General features: G+C 37.9%; 1 protein-coding gene across 3 annotated transcripts in view; it reads left to right on the forward strand.

The window, feature by feature from the left end:
* Window positions 1-22,096, forward strand: part of fbxo41 (F-box protein 41) — a 78,114-nt gene that overhangs the window by 46,094 nt on the left and 9,924 nt on the right. For all 3 annotated transcript variants that reach the window (XM_084101338.1, XM_084101339.1, XM_084101340.1), the window contains exons 9-12: window positions 939-1,034; window positions 1,245-1,363; window positions 4,155-4,313; window positions 5,316-5,431. In XM_084101338.1, the coding sequence (XP_083957464.1) occupies window positions 939-1,034; window positions 1,245-1,363; window positions 4,155-4,313; window positions 5,316-5,431 (490 nt within the window). The remainder of the gene's footprint in view (window positions 1-938; window positions 1,035-1,244; window positions 1,364-4,154; window positions 4,314-5,315; window positions 5,432-22,096) is intronic.

Genomic DNA, 22,096 nt, shown 5'->3' on the forward strand with positions numbered 1-22,096 from the left:
TTCATTAATCAGCATAATCATATCATGGCAGTCGTTAACTGGATGATGTATTAAGGATGAAAAATCTTTATATTTTGCAATGACCTGTAGATTTCACTTGCATATAATTTAGCTTAACTAAGGCCATAAGGTCACAACAATGAGTTTTCTCTTATAAGATACTCACTTTTGTACGGAACCCCTAAAGGGATATGGTGATCTTAAAAAAAATAGATGGGAGGAAAAATTATATTTCAATGCTTTTGTGTTCTTGAACTAAGCAACCAAATACATAAATTAACATGCTTATTTCTACTCTGACCTGTACTGCCCTTGGAGATAATTAAAAAAGTTTTCTGGCTAATACACGACTTTTATAAGCGCACACACACAGTCAAAACCACAAAAGTACATGGGGGGACATGGTGATAGGACAAAAATATGAGATGGGAGGAAAAATGGTATTTCAGTTTGCTCACAAAATGTTTGGGTTCTCTCGCAAAAGTATTGCGTTCCTCCAAGAAACAAGAAGCATTTGCTCACAAAAAAATTGTGTTCGCTTGCAAAACATTTGCATTCTATCACTTGCAGAAGCACTGTAATATAGTTTTTCCTCCCACCTCATATTATTTCCATCACAGAAGTTTTGTGGGTGTATGCAGAGTTTCTCGAGGAACACCGTAGTTTTGTGAGCAAACATAAATGCATTGAAATAAAAAAATTCCGTGCATCTCATATTTTATTTCTCCCTGTACTTTTGTGGTTTTGACTTTGAGCTAATAAAATTCATACATATATTAGCCAGAAAGCTTTTAAAATTATCTCCAAAGGGCAGTGCAGGTCACAGTAGAAAGAAACATGTTAATTAATGTATTTGGTTGCTTAGTTCCTTTTGGCAGGTCAAAACAGGCTTTGCATAGGCAGAGGAAAAAAAAACTCAGATATTGATGATGTTTTAGGAGTGCGACAGACCCTGTTGGACAGGAGGTTATCTGGGCATTAGGAGCTGGTTGCAGAGACATCATCTCACTACAAGTGGCACCTTTGCATCCATGGTAAGATCGAAATGCACCGTAATTTGTTTCAAAGACATTTGTAGATTTTTGTTAAAAGTAGTTGTCCTACATGGCTTGATAGCTTAAATATGATATTAATTTAAACGCAGCATTTACTTGAATTTTTTGAGCATTTCATTTAAGTTTTTGACATTACAATTTCTTTTTTAAAGTTTAGTGTAAATAATTTCAAATGTTGTCTTTGTGCAGTCAGCAGCCAGCACGCTTCAGTAACAGGTGCTTGCAGACCATTGGCAGATGCTGGCCACACCTGCGAGCTTTGGGTGTGGGCGGGGCTGGCTGTGGCATACAGGGATTGGCTTCTTTGGGTGAGCGAGAATACATTAGTGTCACAATTTTGTGTGTGTGTGTGTGTGTGTGAAATTAATACTTTTATTCAGCAAAGACACATTAAAGGTGCACTAAAGGTGTAATATTGACAACTAGCAGTTGAACTGGGTTCTGTAGTCCAAATGTTTCTGACTGGACGCTCACGCGGGTCGCCAGATTGAGGACACTTGACAGAAACGAGCGTAATTGACAATGGAAAGTCTTAAAGTATAAGTTGATCAGCTAATGTATACATTTGCCATGTTTTTATTTCCATCTGGTAGAATTTGTGATCTCAGACCCAGTTTGTTTGCTGGTTACCATTACTGTGTTTTCCATGAACTGGCAACCCAGGGTGTTGAACTACTATTGGGTAAATTGTCAGTGGGCAAGAATTTGAATATAGCATTTTTCCTACATGTCTGCAAACATATTATGGTATTTTTATGCTTTAGTGCAGTCAATAACATAGATAACCTTCAGAATTTGGTAAAACTTTCTATTCATTAAGAATAATGAAAAAAATATCACAGTTTCCACAAAAATATTAAGCAGAGCAGCTGTTTTAGACATTGATATTAATAATAAGAAATGTTTAGCATATTAGAATGATTTCTGAATGATCTTGTGACACTGAAGACTGGAGTAATGATGCGGAAAATTCAGCTTTGCCATCACAGGAATAAATGTAAAAATATATGAAAATAAAATACAGTTATACACAATGATACTGTTTTTACTGTATTTTTGATCAAATATATATATATATATATATATATATATATATATATATATAAATATATATATATATACATATATATACACTCACCTAAAGGATTATTAGGAACACCTGTTCAATTTCTCATTAATGCAATTATCTAAACAACCAATCACATGGCAGTTGCTTCAATGCATTTAGGGGTGTGGTCCTGGTCAAGACAATATCCTGAACTCCAAACTGAATGTCAGAATGGGAAAGAAAGGTGATTTAAGCAATTTTGAGCGTGGCATTTCACAATCTGCTCAGTTACTGGGATTTTCACGCACAACCATTTCTAGGGTTTACAAAGAATGGTGTAAAAAGGGAAAAACATCCAGTATGCGGCAGTCCTGTGGGCGAAAATGCCTTGTTGATGCTAGAGGTCAGAGGAGAATGGGCCGACTGATTCAAGCTGATAGAAGAGCAACTTTGACTGAAATAACCACTTGTTACAACCGAGGTATGCAGCAAAGCGTTTGTGAAGCCACAACACGCACAACCTTGAGGCAGATGGGCTACAACAGCAGAAGACCCCACCGGGTACCACTCATCTCCACTACAAATAGGAAAAAGAGGCTACAATTTGCACGAGCTCACCAAAATTGGACAGTTGAAGACCGGAAAAATGTTGCCTGGTCTGATGAGTCTCGATTTCTGTTGAGACATTCAGATGGTAGAGTCAGAATTTGGCGTAAACAGAATGAGAACATGGATCCATCATGCCTTGTTACCACTGTGCAGGCTGGTGGTGGTGGTGTAATGGTGTGGGGGATGTTTTCTTGGCACACTTTAGGCCCCTTAGTGCCAATTGGGCATTGTTTAAATGCCACGGCCTACCTGAGCATTGTTTCTGACCATGTCCATCCCTTTATGACCACCATGTACCCATCCTCTGATGGCTACTTCCAGCAGGATAATGCACCATGTCACAAAGCTCGAATCATTTCAAATTGATTTCTTGAACATGACAATGAGTTCACTGTACTAAAATGGCCCCCACAGTCACCAGATCTCAACCCAATAGAGCATCTTTGGGATGTGGTGGAACGGGAGCTTCGTGCCCTGGATGTGTATCCCACAAATCTCCCATCAACTGCAAGATGCTATCCTATCAATATGGGCCAACATTTCTAAAGAATGCTTTCAGCATCTTGTTGAATCAATGCCATGTAGAATTAAGGCAGTTCTGAAGGCGAAAGGGAGTCAAACACAGTATTAGTATGGTGTTCCTAATAATCCTTTAGGTGAGTGTATATATACTGCATGTATATATAGTCATTTTAAACGTATATCTTTAGAGCTCTGCTCTGAGCTCTGCTCTGATTTAGCACCATCATCCCTAAAAAAAAATATTATACTAACCATACAGATCAGCATTACTGATCAGATCAGCATTACGAGGCAACATCACTCAACCCTATTATCTATCTAGCATAGACAAGAACTTGTTATTCACATTGAAAACTGGGACAAAGAGACACCGGAAATGACACTTCTGGAGGCATATTGTACTATAAATAAATGTTTTGAAGAAAAAATAGCCATTTTCTGTTATGCTTTCTGTTTTTAACCTACTTTACTGTGTCATTTCATTTACATATAATGGTTTTGACCTTTCTAAATCACAAGGTTTCATCTGAGCTTTACATAGAGCACTCAGAAGACTGAATCAGGAAGAAAAACAGAATGGTTTTTGAATTTGTAATTTTACTTGTTTTTCTCAATCCATCTTACAGTTAATTTGTTCTAGTCCAGTTCAAAATGACAAAGCACTATAAACACATCATGAAATGTGTTCATATTACATGTGCACTATATTAGGCATGTTTTTTTCTCTTCCTGTGCCCACCTAAATATAGTTCTCATGTAGTATGTAGCCTTTTTTTTTTTAGGATGAATAGAATATTCATTATTTTGGGTGAACTATTCCTTAAACATCATCAGTAATACAGCCAGTGTGGAAATAGACATTCTTTGTTGCGTTCTCCACAAAGACTGTAATAACCATCTTTGTGTGTATATATCTTCAGCAAGGAACTGCATGCGGCTGCAGGTGCTGGAGTTGGACCACGTCAGTGAGATAAATCAAGAAGTGGCTGCTGAGATGTGCCGAGAGGGACTGAAGGGTCTGGAGATGCTGGTGCTCACCTCCACTCCTGTTACTCCTAAAGCCCTGCTTCACTTCAATAGTGAGTCCACACTCACTGATTCAGATTCTGATTTATTATTATTGTTTAGTATTTTAGTGAACAATAGTTCTATTTGTGCACGGTTACATCTAAACCAAGTATCAACCAAATGAAAGCCTGATGTCAAAAGAAGAGCTATTAAATCATGCTTTATTAAAATAAATAATTTGCATTTTTAATAATCAGCATTTAAAGTACCCCTATTATTAAGGTTCCTAATTTTGATTTGGTGGTCTCCTACAACAGGTTCACATGCATCCAAGGTCAAAAACAATTTAATCTTCTCATAATAGACATTGCAGAATCACCTAATTTCTCAAAGAGTCTGAAAATGGTTTGTTTGAAGAATCTCTCTAAACCCCTCCTTCCCATGAGCCTACTCTGCTCTGATTGGTCAGATGGCCCAGCCTGTTGTGATTGGTCAATTGTCAGAAACGAAACGCAGCTCCGGAGCTTCTTCAGTGCTTGATACACAGTGATATGAACGTTGGCCTCAGTTTCTCCATATCAATTCCAGCACGAGTCCTCATCCTTTGGAAGTGGATTTGCAGCGATGAAAATAGCGTCTTCCCAATATGTAGACAAAACAAACCAAACTCTTCCAGGCCTCAGCTACAACTACAGTGTTTGAGGGTCAAAGTAGATGTCGCTAACCTAACCTAACCTTAACCCTCGCACTTCGATCTTTAAAACTTTGCAGACCTTTTACATTCACAAACCACTATTACACTCCACTTGAAAGGTAATATTCGAAAGCATAATAAGGACACTTAAATAAAATCAAGATACTATTCAAGAATATTCTCCTGTATTTGAAATGAACTTCAAATGAGACTTATAAAGTGTCCATAAAGTTGTAGGAAAACTCCATGATCGTAAATCAAGATTTGGTAGTATCTTTAGATTTGGAGCTATCAATGAGATGCAATACTCCCACACTTCCTGTAAAATTGCCCTCTGCCCTCACTCCCTTACTCACTCCCTGCTTCGCCCTCTTCACAGGTGTGTGTCGTAACCTGAAGTCTATTGTAGTCCAGATCGGTATAGAAGATTACTTTGAAGACCCCAACAGCCCTGAGGCTAGAAAACTCTTTGACGAAATGGTGAACAAGCTGCAGGTATGGAATCATCTCCATAAATAAGTCTTTGAGACATCTGAGTCCATCAAAAAATTTGACCCATCCATCTGCCAGACTAAAATTACCAGCAAAAGCTGTTCAGTAGTAATTCAGTCTTAGGCCATGGGGTTTCCTGTGTCTGAGACAGCGTTTAAAATGAGTAAGTGAAAGCAGAAGAACCTCTCACAGCTGCCGTGTTGAAGAACCATGAGTCAAATGCAAGTGATTCATCTCATCCATTTGCCTGCTTTGAGAATGCAGGAAGCTGCCTCTTCTCTCTTCTGACTCTAGATAAGCTGGGAGAGGAAGTGGAAGTGGAGTTACACCCACCCACATTAAAACTCCTCTTTAAGTTACTTGCAGGATATCTTACACAAGCTGTGCCAAAATGGGCTGCTGTAGATGACAGAGGGCATTGCTCATCGTATATCATTTTCATAAGAGGCTCAAAAATATTTTGCACGGTACTTGTTCAGATTCTGCCCACGGTTTATTTCCACCTCAGTGTGGAAGCAGATTTATAGTGTCCATAAATGTTCAGATCTATATCATCTCAGTGATTTGGCTCCTCCATGTGGTTTGTTCATTTAAAAAAATTAATAAATAAAAGCAAAGTACCCTTTAATAACATCAGATGATCAGTTGAACCCATCAAAATACAAGCTCAGATTATGATCATCCAGAGATATTTTCAAATTATGTCACTTTAATGCTTCGTTGCCATGCATGTTACCTCTTTTTATCCAAAGATACTTGCAATAACACTGAACAATGTGAAAGTAACTTGTAATTTTATGTTTCAACCACAGCTGGCTATAGAGAGGCCAACGTTCCATAGTGCATTGTTAAATTTAGAAACAAAGCAAGCAGTTTATTACAAACGTCAACAAAATTAAAATAGAATAGTGCATTTACAAGCCGCTTTCGTCATCTGTTTTCTAATGTCTTTTAAATTCCAGTTCAGTTTGATTTGTATTGCTGTTGCAGCAGAATGTGGAATTGTAATTAGGGCCCAAGCCCTGAAAGCCCTTGTTTTCGTAAGGATTATTAGGGCCCAAGCCCTGAAAGGATTGTTTCCGTAAGGATTTTTTTTTTTTTTAGGGCCCAAGCCCTGAAAGGCGAAGGCCCTATTGTTTTCGTAAGGATTTTATTAGGGCCCAAGCCCTGAAAGGGCGAAGGCCCTATTGTTTTCGGTAGGATTATTATTATTATTAGGGCCCAAGCCCTGAAAGGGCGAAGGCCCTATTGTTTTCGGTAGGATTATTATTATTATTATTATTATTATTATTATTATTATTATTATTATTATTATTATTATTATTATTATTATTTTGTCAACCTTTCGGCCACTTTTGGGGCCCTTAACATGCTCGAAAACTCTTGAAATTTTGCACACAGGTCAGAACCCGCGGCCATCAGGGCCGGACTGAAGCTGGTACCCGGGCGTGGCAGGGGGGCTCGACAGCGCCCCCTGGAACGGGATCCGAACACTTGTCCATAAATCAGACACGCTTGCATGTAATAATATGAAACTCGGTACACATATAGAACTCATCGGGCCGAACAACTTTCGTGCTCTAAGTTTTACGCCAGCCCAACAGGAAGTCGGCTATTTAGGGTTGTTTGGAAACGCATGCTGTGGAATTTAATGTACTCCTCCTAGGGAATTCATCGATTCGCCTCCAAACTCGGTGTGCATGAAGTCAAGACATTGAGGATGCTAAATTGCGGACGGATTTTTGATATCTCGAACGGTTTGGCCGTGGCGAGGAAACGAATTTATGGCGAAAAAATGAAACAGGAAGTGTGTTATAACTTCTGCATACATTAACTGATCTTGATGAAACTTCAGCAGTGTGTTCGTTGTAAGAGGCCGATCGCACAGATGTGACTATTGTGAGTCAAAGTTATAGCGCCACCAACAGGCAGCAGGAAGTACATCACTATTAAAATGCTTTGAAATCACTGTCTTATTTTTACCAGATTTGCTTCAAACTTTATGTGTACAATGTAGACACACGGCAGATGTAAACCTGTGAAAGGATTATTGATATCTTAGATACTGTTGCCGTGGCAACGCATCAAACTTTAATATTCTTTTTTTATGCTTTTGAGACTCTTAACATACTTGAAATTGCATGAAACTCGACAGACACATCACATTTATTATCCAGTAGACATGTGCAAAGTTTCAGAAACGGGCGTGGTGAGGGGCTCAGTAGCGCCACCTTTAGTCATAAGTGGGGGTGTTAGTTTTATCAACAGCAACAAAACTTGGTATGTGTATTGTTCTCATCAAGACGGACAACTTTCTAATTTACATGAACCATCTCTGACCAACAGGAAGAGAGATATTTTGGTTTGAATGTGGATTTTCTGAAGAATTTTCTCTCCCTCTCTGTGTCTGTGTGTGTGTGAGGGGAGGGGGGGATTTGACTATTGCTTTTATATTGTTAATCAAGGTTTCAGGGGCTTTTGGGGTCCTTAACGTGCTCAAAAACTCTTGAAACTTTGCACACAGGTCAGAACCCACGGCCATCAGGGCCGGGCTGAAGCTGGGACCCGGGCGTGGCTGGGGGGCTCAACAGCGCCCCCTTGAACGGGGTTCTAAAACTTGATCCATATATCAAACACGCTCGCATGAATTAATATGAAACTCGGTACACATATAGATCTCATCGGGCCGAACAACTTTACCCCGGTCAAGTTTTACGCCAGCCCAACAGGAAGTCGGCTATTATGGGTTGTTTGGAAAACGCTTGCTGTGGAATGTGAAATACTCCTCCTAGAAAATTCACCGTGCCCCCTTCAAACTCGGTGTGGATGTAGTCAAGACATTGAGGATGCTAAATTCCGGACGGATTTTTGATATCTCGAACGGTTTGGCTGTGGCGAGGAATCGAATTTATGGCGAGAAAAGAGAAACACGGAAGTGGAATAACTTCTGCATACATTAACTGATCTTGATGAAACTTCAGCAGTGTGTTCGTGGTAAGAGGCTGATCAGATGGATGTAGCTATTGTGAGTCAAAGTTATAGCGCCACCAACTGGCAGCAGGAAGTGTGTCACTTTCAACATGCTTTTGACAAAAGTGGGGGGGTTAGTTTTAACTACAGTAAAGAAAAAATAGTTTGTATATTGTTCTCATCAAGCCGGACAACTTTCTAATTTACATTCAATAGCTCTGGCCATCAGGAAGTCAGATATTTTGGTCTGAATGTGGATTTTTTTGCAAAATCAGCCTCTGAATTTTTAGCCACTCCTCTTAAACTATTTATTTTATTCGTACCAAACTTTTTCAACATGATGAAACTACATTAAATATGCTAAATTGTGAATGGATAATAAATATCTCAAACGGTTTTGCTATGGCGAGGGATTAAATAATGTCCAAAAAGGAAACACTAAAAATCTTCTAAAAATGTAATTATATACCATTTATTTCTATATAAAAGTATACAAATATCACAACTAAACCCATTTTATTCTGTTTTTGCAATTCAAGAAGAATGAAAAAGTTAAAACAGGCTATTTAGTGCTATTTGGTTCAACAAAAAAGCAAACATAGGGCTATACTGCCCTCTTGTGTCCAAAAGGACATCAAAATAGTATATAAAACTTTTTACCAGGTAGCCCAATATTGTATTTAAATATACATGTATTAGGTATGTGTCTGAGGATATTTTCCCACCGGTTAATCGACGTGTGACACTAGTGGGTGCTTTTAAATCGCTAATATAATAGTGTAAGAAAAATAATGATAATGTTGCACACACAAATCACACACATGTGGGAAAGAATGATGCTTTTAAACAACACTAAACCGCCATTAGGTGTCGCCAGGCATCCATCTTAATAAGCGAGTCATTGATTCATTCGTTCAAACGATTCGTTCGAATGAGTCGATCATGATTAAGACAGATGTTTATGGATTGATCATTCAATCTTTGAGTCAACCGATTCGTTAAAAATGCTGAATCGTTCAGTTATGAGAAAACACGTGATGCGTGATGGTTCTGCCGTGATCTTTGTTTAACTATTTTCGCTGCTGAAACAGAACAAAAACAGTCAACATTGCATCTAAAATGTAAGTGACTTAATTGTAACTGTTTATTAACCTGTTGTATGAAATCTAGGGGTGGGAGAAAAAAATTATTCTTAGATGCATCGCGATGCGGACGTGGACGATTCTGAATCGATTCACAAATGTCAAAAAATCGATTCTCTAAAAAAATATTTTTCTAATGACGTAATATTGACGGAAGGCAAAAGGCGGAACTCTAAGCGGACGTGCGTGCAGTCTGTGGCGCGCACATAACAGAGAAGTTTCTTCTGCTCACCAAGGCTGCATTTATTTGATTAAAAATACAAACAAAAACAGTAATATTGTAAAATATTATTCCAATTTAAAACAGCTGCTTTCTATTTTAATATATTTTAAACTGTTATTTATTCCTGTGATCAAAGCTGAGTTTTCAGCATCATTACTCCAGTCGTCACTGTCACATGATCCTTCAGAAATTATTCTAATATGATGATTGATACTCAAGAAACATTCATTATTATTTTAAATGTCGAAAACAGTTGTGTACAGTCTTTGATGAATAGAAAGTTCAAAAGAACAGCATTTATCTGAAATCTAAAGCTTTTGTAACGTTAAACACTACCGCTCAAAAGTTTTGGGTTAGTAATAATTAAAATTTTATTTTTTGGGGAAATAAATAAAATAAATCAGTACTTTTATTTATGAAGGATGAGTTAAACTGATCAACAGTTACAGTAAAGACATTTATAATGTTAAAAATATATATATTTGAAATATATGCTGTTCTTTTGAACTTTACATTCATCAAAGCATTTTGAAAAAAAAAAAAATCTGTACACAACTGTTTTCAACATTGAAAATAATAAAGAATATTTATTGAGCATCAATCATCATATTAGTATGATTTCTGAAGGATCATGTGACACTGAAGACTGGAGTAATGATGCTGAAAACTCAATTTTGATCACAGAAATGAATTACTATGTAAAATATTTAAAAATTGAAAACAGCTGTTTTAAATTGGAATAATATTTCACAATATTACTGTTTTTGTTTGTATTTTTAATCAATAAATGCAGCCTTGGTGAGCAGAAGAGACTTCTCCTAAAAACATTAAAAATCTTACTGACCCCAAACTTTTGAACAATAATATATATATATATATATATATATATATACATATATATGTATGTGTGTGTATGTATGTATGTATATATATATATAAATATAGCTGCGAGCAGCGATGGAGGGCCAAAGCCGGCGGTACCGCCACCCCGGTGCCTTTAGGTAACTAAAGGCACCGGGGTTGCGGTGCCACCGGCTTGGGCCCGTAATCGCTGCTCGCAGCTATATTTTATTATTATTATTTTTTTGTCAACCTTTCGGGCACTTTTGGGGCCCTTAACGTGCTCGAAAACTCTTGAAACTTTGCACACGGGTCAGAACCCGCGGCCATCAGGGCCGGGCTGAAGCTGGTACCCGGGCGTGGCAGGGGGGCTCAACAGCGCCCCCTTGAACGAAGTCCGAAAACTTGGTCCATGAATCAGACACGCTTGCATGTAATAATATGAAACTCAGTACACATATAGATCTCATCGGGCGGAACAACTTTCGTACTTTTACTTTTTACGCCAGCCCAACAGGAAGTCGGCTATTATGGGTTGTTTGGAAACGCATGCTGTGGATTTTGATGTACTCCTTCTAGGAAATTCATCCATTCACCTCCAAACTCGGTCAGCATGAAGTCAAGACATTGAGGATGCTAAATTGCGAACGGATTTTTGATATCTCGAACGGTTTGGCCGTGGCGAGGAAACGAATTTATGGCGAATAATGGAAACAGGAAGTGTGTTATAACTTCTGCATACATTAACTGATCTTGATGAAACTTCAGCAGTGTGTTCGTTGTAAGAGGCCGATCACATGGATGTGACTATTGTGAGTCAAAGTTATAGCGCCACCAACTGGCAGCAGGAAGTTTGTCACTTTCAAAATGCTTTGAAATCACTCTCTTATTTTTACCCGATTTGCTTCAAACTTTATGTGTATAATGTAGACACACGGCAGATGTAGACCTGTGAAAGGATTATTGATATCTTAGATACTGTTGCCGTGGCAATGCTTCAAACTTTAATATTCTTTTTTTAAGCTTTTGAGACTCTTAACATACTTGAAATTGCATGAAACTCGACAGACACATCACATTTATTATCCAGTAGACATGTGCAAAGTTTCAGAAATGGGCGTGGTGGAATGGCTCAGTAGCGCCACCTTTAGCCAAAAATGGGGGCTTAGTTTTTCCTAGAATCGCAAAACTTGGTACGTATATTGTTCTCATCAGGCCGGACAACTTTGTAATTTATTGTCATTAGCTCAGACCAACAGGAAGTCAGATATTTTGGTTTGAATGTGGATTTTCTGGAGAATTTTCTCTCTCTCTCTGTGTGTGTGTGTGTGTGTGTGTGTGGAGGGGGTGGGGGGGATTTGTCTATTCCATTTAATCTTTGTTTTTCAAGGTTTCAGGGGCTTTTGGGGCCCTTAACGTGCTCAAAAACTCTTGAAACTTTTCACACAGGTCAGAACCCACGGTCATCAGGGACAGGCTGAAGCTGGTACCCGGGTGTGGCAGGGGGGCTCAACAGCGCCCCCTTGAACACGGTCTGAAAACTTGGTCCATATATCAAACACGCTTGCATGAATTAATATGAAACTCGGTACACATATAGATCTCATCGGGCCGAACAACTTCCGCACTCTAAGTTATTAGCTCCGCCCAACAGGAAGTCGACTATTGTGGGTTGTTTGAAAAACGCATGCTGTGGAATTTGATGTACTCATCCTAGAGAATTCATCCAATCGCCTCCAAACTCGGTCAGCGTGAAGTCAAGACATTGAGGATGCTAAATTGCGGATGGATTTTTGATATCTCGAACGGTTTGGCCGTGGCGAGGACACGAATTTATGGCGAGAAAAGAGAAACACGAAGTGTTATAACTTCTGCACACATTAACTGATCTTGATGAAACTTCAGCAGTGTGTTCGTGGTAAGAGGCCAATCAGATGGATATAACTATTGTGAGTCAAAGTTATAGCGCCACCAACTGGTAGCAGGAAGTGTGTCACTTTCAAAATGCTTTTGACAAAAGTGTGGGGGGGTTACTTTTACCCACAGTTACAAAAATCAGTAGGGGAGAGGCGGGACAGTTGAAACACTTTTCAGATAAATGTCGTTTTCTAAGATAAGGTTACAGATAGATTTTTTATTTTTTTGTGATTAACAACTCACATATGTGTTCTCTTAGTATCATGTGTTATTCGGTACAAATATAGAATGATTTAAGTAAAATATGACTTTGAACGGGAGTTGTGCTTTGTTTCAATCGTCCCGCCTGTGCGGGACGGTTGAAACACAGGGGTGGGACGGATGAAACATAACAGTTTAAATGGCAACTATTCATCTAATGCTTATTTTTGTGAACAACACCTGACAAATAACTTATGTACATATTGTTACAAACATATTTTGTAATTTATTTTCATTTAAAGGTTCATATTAACCATTTTTGTTCTGTCGCCCAATAAACAATAGGCGATAAGCCTATGCGCATTTTGTAATCTTTCTAACAGGCTATTTTGACGAAGACAGACAAATCAGTTTACAATTAATTTTCTTACATTTCTTCCTTGAGTCATATTGAGTGTTTGCTAGTTGAATAGCCTGTTATTATGAAGAAAACGAGGCCAACCAGAAGACGATAAATGAAATTTATTGAATATTAAAGATTGGACAATTGATGATTATTACAGAGATAGCATGTGTTGCGTAATTGAAAATTAATTTGCATTAAAAGAAACACAAGTCTAGAAACAGTATATGAATCTATGAACAGTATAGGCTATGACCAGGTTTAACGTGCAGGACGCGCGGTCGGGACGGTTGAAACACTGTTTCAACCGTCCCGACAGCGCATCCTGTCATTTAAACCTCTATTGCTCTTAAACTAAAAAACTCTAATATTGCCCACTTAAGGGTGTGTTGCAGTACTAATACACCTGCCGTATTATCATTACAATGGCACATGAAACAATAAATCCAACTTGTCAGTCCAAAAAAAGTACCGCACGAAATAATTCACTCACCGCATTCAAAAACAGCTTTGCGGCTTTAACTCCAAAACGACACGACGTAAAGAAGAAATGTTTTCGCGGGTATGTTAGGCATTGCGTGCTGTACGTGCTGACGAAATTTGACGTACATGACGTGAGTGGTTTTCAAGGAAATCTCAGTGTTTCATCCGTCCCGCGTTTCAATCGTCCCGCCTCTCCCCTACGCATATTGGTCTCATCGAGCAGGACAATTTTCTAATTTACAGTCATTAGCTCCGAGCAACAGGAAGTCAGATATTTTGGTTTGAATGTGGATTTCTTTGCAAAATCAGCCTCTGAATTTTTACCCACTCCTGCTAGGTGGTTTATTTTATTCACACCAAACTTTTTCAACATGATGAAAATACATTAAAGATGCTAAATTGTGAACGGATAATACATATCTCAAACGGTTTTGCTATGGCGAGGGATTAAAGTAATGTCAAAAAATGGAAACACTAAAACCCTCGTATCTTCTAAAAATTTAATTATACACCATTTATTTCTATATAAAATTATACAAATATCAGAACTAAACCCATTTTATTTTATTTTTTTATTTAATAATTTTTTAAGTTTAAAAACAGCCAGAATGGTTTTTTTTAGTCCAAAAAATAAATAAATCATGTCATACATAGTGCTATACTGCCCTCTTGAGTTCAAAATCAGGTAGGCCTATTGTCTCTATATAAAAATATACTAGGTATGTGACGGTGAGAATATTTTACCACCGGTTAATCAACGGGTTAATAAACGGGTTAATCAATGTTGTGGAATATTTTGAGTGTATCATAAATTCAGAATAAGGTAAGACAAGTAATATTTTCTGTCTTTTATGTATATATATATATATATATATATATATATATATATATATATACATACACCAGCCCAACGAATTTATGGCGAATAATGGAAACCGGAAGTGTGTTATAACTTCAGCATACATTAACTGATCTTGATGAAACTTCAGCAGTGTGTTCGTTGTAAGAGGCCGATCACATGGATGTGACTATTGTGAGACAAAGTTATAGCGCCATCAACTGGCAGCAGGAAGTGTGTCACTTTCTAAATGCTTTGAATTTATATTATATAAATATTTTATATATAATATATTATATATATTATATATTATTTAAATATATATATATATATATATATATATTTATATATATATATATATATATATATATAAATATAGCTGCGAGCAGCGATGAAGGGCCAAAGCCGGCGCCACCGCCACCCCGGTGCCTTTAGATAACTAAAGGCGCCGGGGTTGCGGTGCCACCGGCTTGGGCCCGTAATCGCTGCTCGCAGCTATATTTAGGGCCCAAGCCCTGAAAGGGCGAAGGCCCTATTGTTTTCGGTAGGATTATTATTATTATTATTATTATTATTATTTTGTCAACCTTTCGGGCACTTTTGGGGCCCTTAACATGCTCGAAAACTCTTGAAATTTTGCACACACGTCAGAACCCGCGGCCATCAGGGCCGGACTGAAGCTGGTACCCGGGCGTGGCAGGGGGGCTCGACAGCGCCCCCTGGAACGGGATCCAAACACGTGTCCATAAATCAAACACGCTTGCATGTAATAATATGAAACTCGGTACACATATAGATCTCATTGGGCCGAACAACTTTCGTGCTCTAAGTTTTACGCCAGCCAAACAGGAAGTTGGCTATTTAGCGTTGTTTGGAAACGCATGCTGTGGAATTTAATATACTCCTCCTAGGGAATTCATCGATTCGCCTCCAAACTCGGTGTGCATGAAGTCAAGACATTGAGGATGCTAAATTGCGGACGGATTTTTGATATCTCGAACGGTTTGGCCGTGGCGAGGAAACAAATTTATGGCGAAAAAATGAAACAGGAAGTGTGTTATAACTTCTGCATACATTAACTGATCTTGATGAAACTTCAGCAGTGTGTTCGTTGTAAGAGGCCGATCACATGGATGTGACTATTGTGAGTCAAAGTTATAGCGCCACCAACAGGCAGCAGGAAGTACATCACTTTCAAAATGCTTTGAAATCAGTGTCTTATTTTTACCCGATTTGCTTCAAACTTTATGCGTACAATGTAGACACACGGCAGATGTAAACCTGTGAAAGGATTATTGATATCTTAGATACTGTTGCCGTGGCAACGCATCAAACTTTAATATTATTTTTTGATGCTTTTGAGACTCTTAACATACTTGAAATTGCATGAAACTCAACAGACACATCACATTTATTAGCCCGTAGACATGTGCAAAGTTTCAGAAACGGGCGTGGTGGAATGGCTCAGTAGCGCCACCTTTAGTCAAAAATGGGGGCTTAGTTTTTCCTAGAATCACAAAACTTGGTATGTGTATTGTTCTCATCAAGACGGACAACTTTCTAATTTACATGAACCATCTCCGACCAACAGGAAGAGAGATATTTTGGTTTGAATGTGGATTTTCTGAAGAATTTTCTCTCCCTCTCTCTGTGTCTGTGTGTGTGTGAGGGGAGGGGGAGATTTGACTATTGCTTTTATATTGTTAATCAAGGTTTCAGGGGCTTTTGGGGTCCTTAACGTGCTCAAAAACTCTTGAAACTTTGCACACAGGTCAGAACCCACGGCCATCAGGGCCGGGCTGAAGCTGGTACCCGGGCGTGGCTGGGGGGCTCAACAGCGCCCCCTTGAACGGGGTTCTAAAACTTGATCCATATATCAAACACGCTCGCATGAATTAATATGAAACTCGGTACACATATAGATCTCATCGGGCCGAACAACTTTACCCCGGTCAAGTTTTACGCCAGCCCAACAGGAAGTCGGCTATTATGGGTTGTTTGGAAAACGCTTGCTGTGGAATGTGAAATACTCCTCCTAGAAAATTCACCGTGTCCCCTTCAAACTCGGTGTGCATGTAGTCAAGACTTTGAGGATGCTAAATTGCGGACGGATTTTTGATATCTCGAACGGTTTGGCTGTGGCGAGGAATCGAATTTATGGCGAGAAAAGAGAAACACGGAAGTGGAATAACTTCTGCATACATTAACTGATCTTGATGAAACTTCAGCAGTGTGTTCGTGGTAAGAGGCCGATCAGATGGATGTAGCTATTGTGAGTCAAAGTTATAGCGCCACCAACTGGCAGCAGGAAGTGTGTCACTTTCAACATGCTTTTGACAAAAGTGGGGGGGTTAGTTTTAACTACAGTAAAGAAAAAACAGTTTGTATATTGTTCTCATCAAGCCGGACAACTTTCTAATTTACATTCAATAGCTCTGGCCATCAGGAAGTCAGATATTTTGGTCTGAATGTGAATTTTTTTGCAAAATCAGCCTCTGAATTTTTAGCCACTCCTCTTAAACTATTTATTTTATTCGTACCAAACTTTTTCAACATGATGAAACTACATTAAATATGCTAAATTGTGAATGGATAATAAATATCTCAAATGGTTTTGCTATGGCGAGGGATTAAAGTAATGTCCAAAAAGGAAACACTAAAAATCTTCTAAAAATGTAATTATATACCATTTATTTCTATATAAAAGAATACAAATATCACAACTAAACCCATTTTATTCTGTTTTTGCAATTCAAGAAGAATGAAAAAGTTAAAACAGGCTATTTAGTGCTATTTGGTTCAACAAAAAAGCAAACATAGGGCTATACTGCCCTCTTGTGTCCAAAAGGACATCAAAATAGTATATAAAACTTTTTACCAGGTAGGCCAATATTGTATTTAAATATACATTTATTAGGTATGTGTCTGAGGATATTTTCCCACCGGTTAATCGACGTGTGACACGAGTGGGTGCTTTTAAATCGCTAATATAATAGTGAAAGAAAAATAATGATAATGTTGCACACACAAATCACACACATGTGGGAAAGAATGATGCTTTTAAACAACACTAAACCGCCATTAGGTGTCGCCAGGCATCCATCTTAATAAGCGAGTCATTGATTCATTCGTTCAAACGATTCGTTCGAATGAGTCGATCATGATTAAGACAGATGTTTATGGATTGATCATTCAATCTTTGAGTCAACCGATTCGTTAAAAATGCTGAATCGTTCAGTTATGAGAAAACACGTGATGGTTCTGCCGTGATCTTTGTTTAACTATTTTCGCTGCTGAAACAGAACAAAAACAGTCAACATTGAATCTAAAATGTAAGTGACTTAATTGTAACTGTTTATTAACCTGTTGTATGAAATCTAGGGGTGGGAGAAAAAATGTATTCTTAGATGCATCGCGATGCGGACGTGGACGATTCTGAATCGATTCACAAATGTCATAAAATCGATTCTCTAAAAAAATATTTTTCTAATAACGTAATATTGACGGAAGGCAAAAGGCGGAACTCTAAGCGGACGTGCGTGCAGTCTGTGGCGCGCACATAACAGAGAAGTTTCTTCTGCTCACCAAGGCTGCATTTATTTGATTAAAAATACAAACAAAAACAGTAATATTGTAAAATATTATTCCAATTTAAAACGGCTGCTTTCTATTTTAATATATTTTAAACTGTTATTTATTCCTGTGATCAAAGCTGAGTTTTCAGCATCATTACTCCAGTCGTCACTGTCACATGATCCTTCAGAAATTATTCTAATATGATGATTGATACTCAAGAAACATTCATTATTATTTTAAATGTCGAAAACAGTTGTGTACAGTCTTTGATGAATAGAAAGTTCAAAAGAACAGCATTTATCTGAAATCTAAAGCTTTTGTAACGTTAAACACTACCGCTCAAAAGTTTTGGGTTAGTAATAATTACAATTTTATTTTTGGGGGAAATAAATAAAATAAATCAGTACTTTTATTTATGAAGGATGAGTTAAACTGATCAACAGTTACAGTAAAGACATTTATAATGTTAAAAATATATATATTTGAAATATATGCTGTTCTTTTGAACTTAACATTCATCAAAGCATTTTGAAAAAAAAAATCTGTACACAACTGTTTTCAACATTGAAAATAATAATGAATATTTATTGAGCATCAATCATCATATTAGTATGATTTCTGAAGGATCATGTGACACTGAAGACTGGAGTAATGATGCTGAAAACTCAACTTTGATCACAGAAATGAATTACTATGTAAAATATTTAAAAATTGAAAACAGCTGTTTTAAATTGGAATAATATTTCACAATATTACTGTTTTTGTTTGTATTTTTAATCAATAAATGCAGCCTTGGTGAGCAGAAGAGACTTCTCCTAAAAACATTAAAAATCTTACTGACCCCAAACTTTTGAACAATAATATATATATATATATATATATATATATATATATATATATATATATATATATATATATATATACATATATATGTATGTGTGTGTATGTATGTATGTATGTATGTATGTATATATATATATATATATATATATATATATATATATATATATATATATATATATATATATATAAATATAGCTGCGAGCAGCGATGGAGGGCCCAAGCCGGCGGTACCGCCACCCCGGTGCCTTTAGGTAACTAAAGGCACCGGGGTTGCGGTGCCACCGGCTTGGGCCCGTAATCGCTGCTCGCAGCTATATTTATTATTATTATTATTATTATTATTTTGTCAACCTTTCGGGCACTTTTGGGGCCCTTAACATGCTCGAAAACTCTTGAAATTTTGCACACACGTCAGAACCCGCGGCCATCAGGGCCGGACTGAAGCTGGTACCCGGGCGTGGCAGGGGGGCTCGACAGCGCCCCCTGGAACGGGATCCAAACACGTGTCCATAAATCAAACACGCTTGCATGTAATAATATGAAACTCGGTACACATATAGATCTCATTGGGCCGAACAACTTTCGTGCTCTAAGTTTTACGCCAGCCAAACAGGAAGTTGGCTATTTAGCGTTGTTTGGAAACGCATGCTGTGGAATTTAATGTACTCCTCCTAGGGAATTCATCGATTCGCCTCCAAACTCGGTGTGCATGAAGTCAAGACATTGAGGATGCTAAATTGCGGACGGATTTTTGATATCTCGAACGGTTTGGCCGTGGCGAGGAAACAAATTTATGGCGAAAAAATGAAACAGGAAGTGTGTTATAACTTCTGCATACATTAACTGATCTTGATGAAACTTCAGCAGTGTGTTCGTTGTAAGAGGCCGATCACATGGATGTGACTATTGTGAGTCAAAGTTATAGCGCCACCAACAGGCAGCAGGAAGTACATCACTTTCAAAATGCTTTGAAATCAGTGTCTTATTTTTACCCGATTTGCTTCAAACTTTATGCGTACAATGTAGACACACGGCAGATGTAAACCTGTGAAAGGATTATTGATATCTTAGATACTGTTGCCGTGGCAACGCATCAAACTTTAATATTATTTTTTGATGCTTTTGAGACTCTTAACATACTTGAAATTGCATGAAACTCAACAGACACATCACATTTATTAGCCCGTAGACATGTGCAAAGTTTCAGAAACGGGCGTGGTGGAATGGCTCAGTAGCGCCACCTTTAGTCAAAAATGGGGGCTTAGTTTTTCCTAGAATCACAAAACTTGGTATGTGTATTGTTCTCATCAAGACGGACAACTTTCTAATTTACATGAACCATCTCCGACCAACAGGAAGAGAGATATTTTGGTTTGAATGTGGATTTTCTGAAGAATTTTCTCTCCCTCTCTCTGTGTCTGTGTGTGTGTGAGGGGAGGGGGGGATTTGACTATTGCTTTTATATTGTTAATCAAGGTTTCAGGGGCTTTTGGGGTCCTTAACGTGCTCAAAAACTCTTGAAACTTTGCACACAGGTCAGAACCCACGGCCATCAGGGCCGGGCTGAAGCTGGTACCCGGGCGTGGCTGGGGGGCTCAACAGCGCCCCCTTGAACGGGGTTCTAAAACTTGATCCATATATCAAACACGCTCGCATGAATTAATATGAAACTCGGTACACATATAGATCTCATCGGGCCGAACAACTTTACCCCGGTCAAGTTTTACGCCAGCCCAACAGGAAGTCGGCTATTATGGGTTGTTTGGAAAACGCTTGCTGTGGAATGTGAAATACTCCTCCTAGAAAATTCACCGTGTCCCCTTCAAACTCGGTGTGCATGTAGTCAAGACTTTGAGGATGCTAAATTGCGGACGGATTTTTGATATCTCGAACGGTTTGGCTGTGGCGAGGAATCGAATTTATGGCGAGAAAAGAGAAACACGGAAGTGGAATAACTTCTGCATACATTAACTGATCTTGATGAAACTTCAGCAGTGTGTTCGTGGTAAGAGGCCGATCAGATGGATGTAGCTATTGTGAGTCAAAGTTATAGCGCCACCAACTGGCAGCAGGAAGTGTGTCACTTTCAACATGCTTTTGACAAAAGTGGGGGGGTTAGTTTTAACTACAGTAAAGAAAAAACAGTTTGTATATTGTTCTCATCAAGCCGGACAACTTTCTAATTTACATTCAATAGCTCTGGCCATCAGGAAGTCAGATATTTTGGTCTGAATGTGAATTTTTTTGCAAAATCAGCCTCTGAATTTTTAGCCACTCCTCTTAAACTATTTATTTTATTCGTACCAAACTTTTTCAACATGATGAAACTACATTAAATATGCTAAATTGTGAATGGATAATAAATATCTCAAATGGTTTTGCTATGGCGAGGGATTAAAGTAATGTCCAAAAAGGAAACACTAAAAATCTTCTAAAAATGTAATTATATACCATTTATTTCTATATAAAAGAATACAAATATCACAACTAAACCCATTTTATTCTGTTTTTGCAATTCAAGAAGAATGAAAAAGTTAAAACAGGCTATTTAGTGCTATTTGGTTCAACAAAAAAGCAAACATAGGGCTATACTGCCCTCTTGTGTCCAAAAGGACATCAAAATAGTATAAAAACTTTTTACCAGGTAGGCCAATATTGTATTTAAATATACATTTATTAGGTATGTGTCTGAGGATATTTTCCCACCGGTTAATCGACGTGTGACACGAGTGGGTGCTTTTAAATCGCTAATATAATAGTGAAAGAAAAATAATGATAATGTTGCACACACAAATCACACACATGTGGGAAAGAATGATGCTTTTAAACAACACTAAACCGCCATTAGGTGTCGCCAGGCATCCATCTTAATAAGCGAGTCATTGATTCATTCGTTCAAACGATTCGTTCGAATGAGTCGATCATGATTAAGACAGATGTTTATGGATTGATCATTCAATCTTTGAGTCAACCGATTCGTTAAAAATGCTGAATCGTTCAGTTATGAGAAAACACGTGATGGTTCTGCCGTGATCTTTGTTTAACTATTTTCGCTGCTGAAACAGAACAAAAACAGTCAACATTGAATCTAAAATGTAAGTGACTTAATTGTAACTGTTTATTAACCTGTTGTATGAAATCTAGGGGTGGGAGAAAAAATTTATTCTTAGATGCATCGCGATGCGGACGTGGACGATTCTGAATCGATTCACAAATGTCAAAAAATCGATTC

The sequence above is a fragment of the Abramis brama genome (genome assembly GCF_963993115.1).
Source record: "Abramis brama genome assembly, chromosome: 2".
Lineage (NCBI taxonomy): Eukaryota > Metazoa > Chordata > Actinopteri > Cypriniformes > Leuciscidae > Abramis > Abramis brama.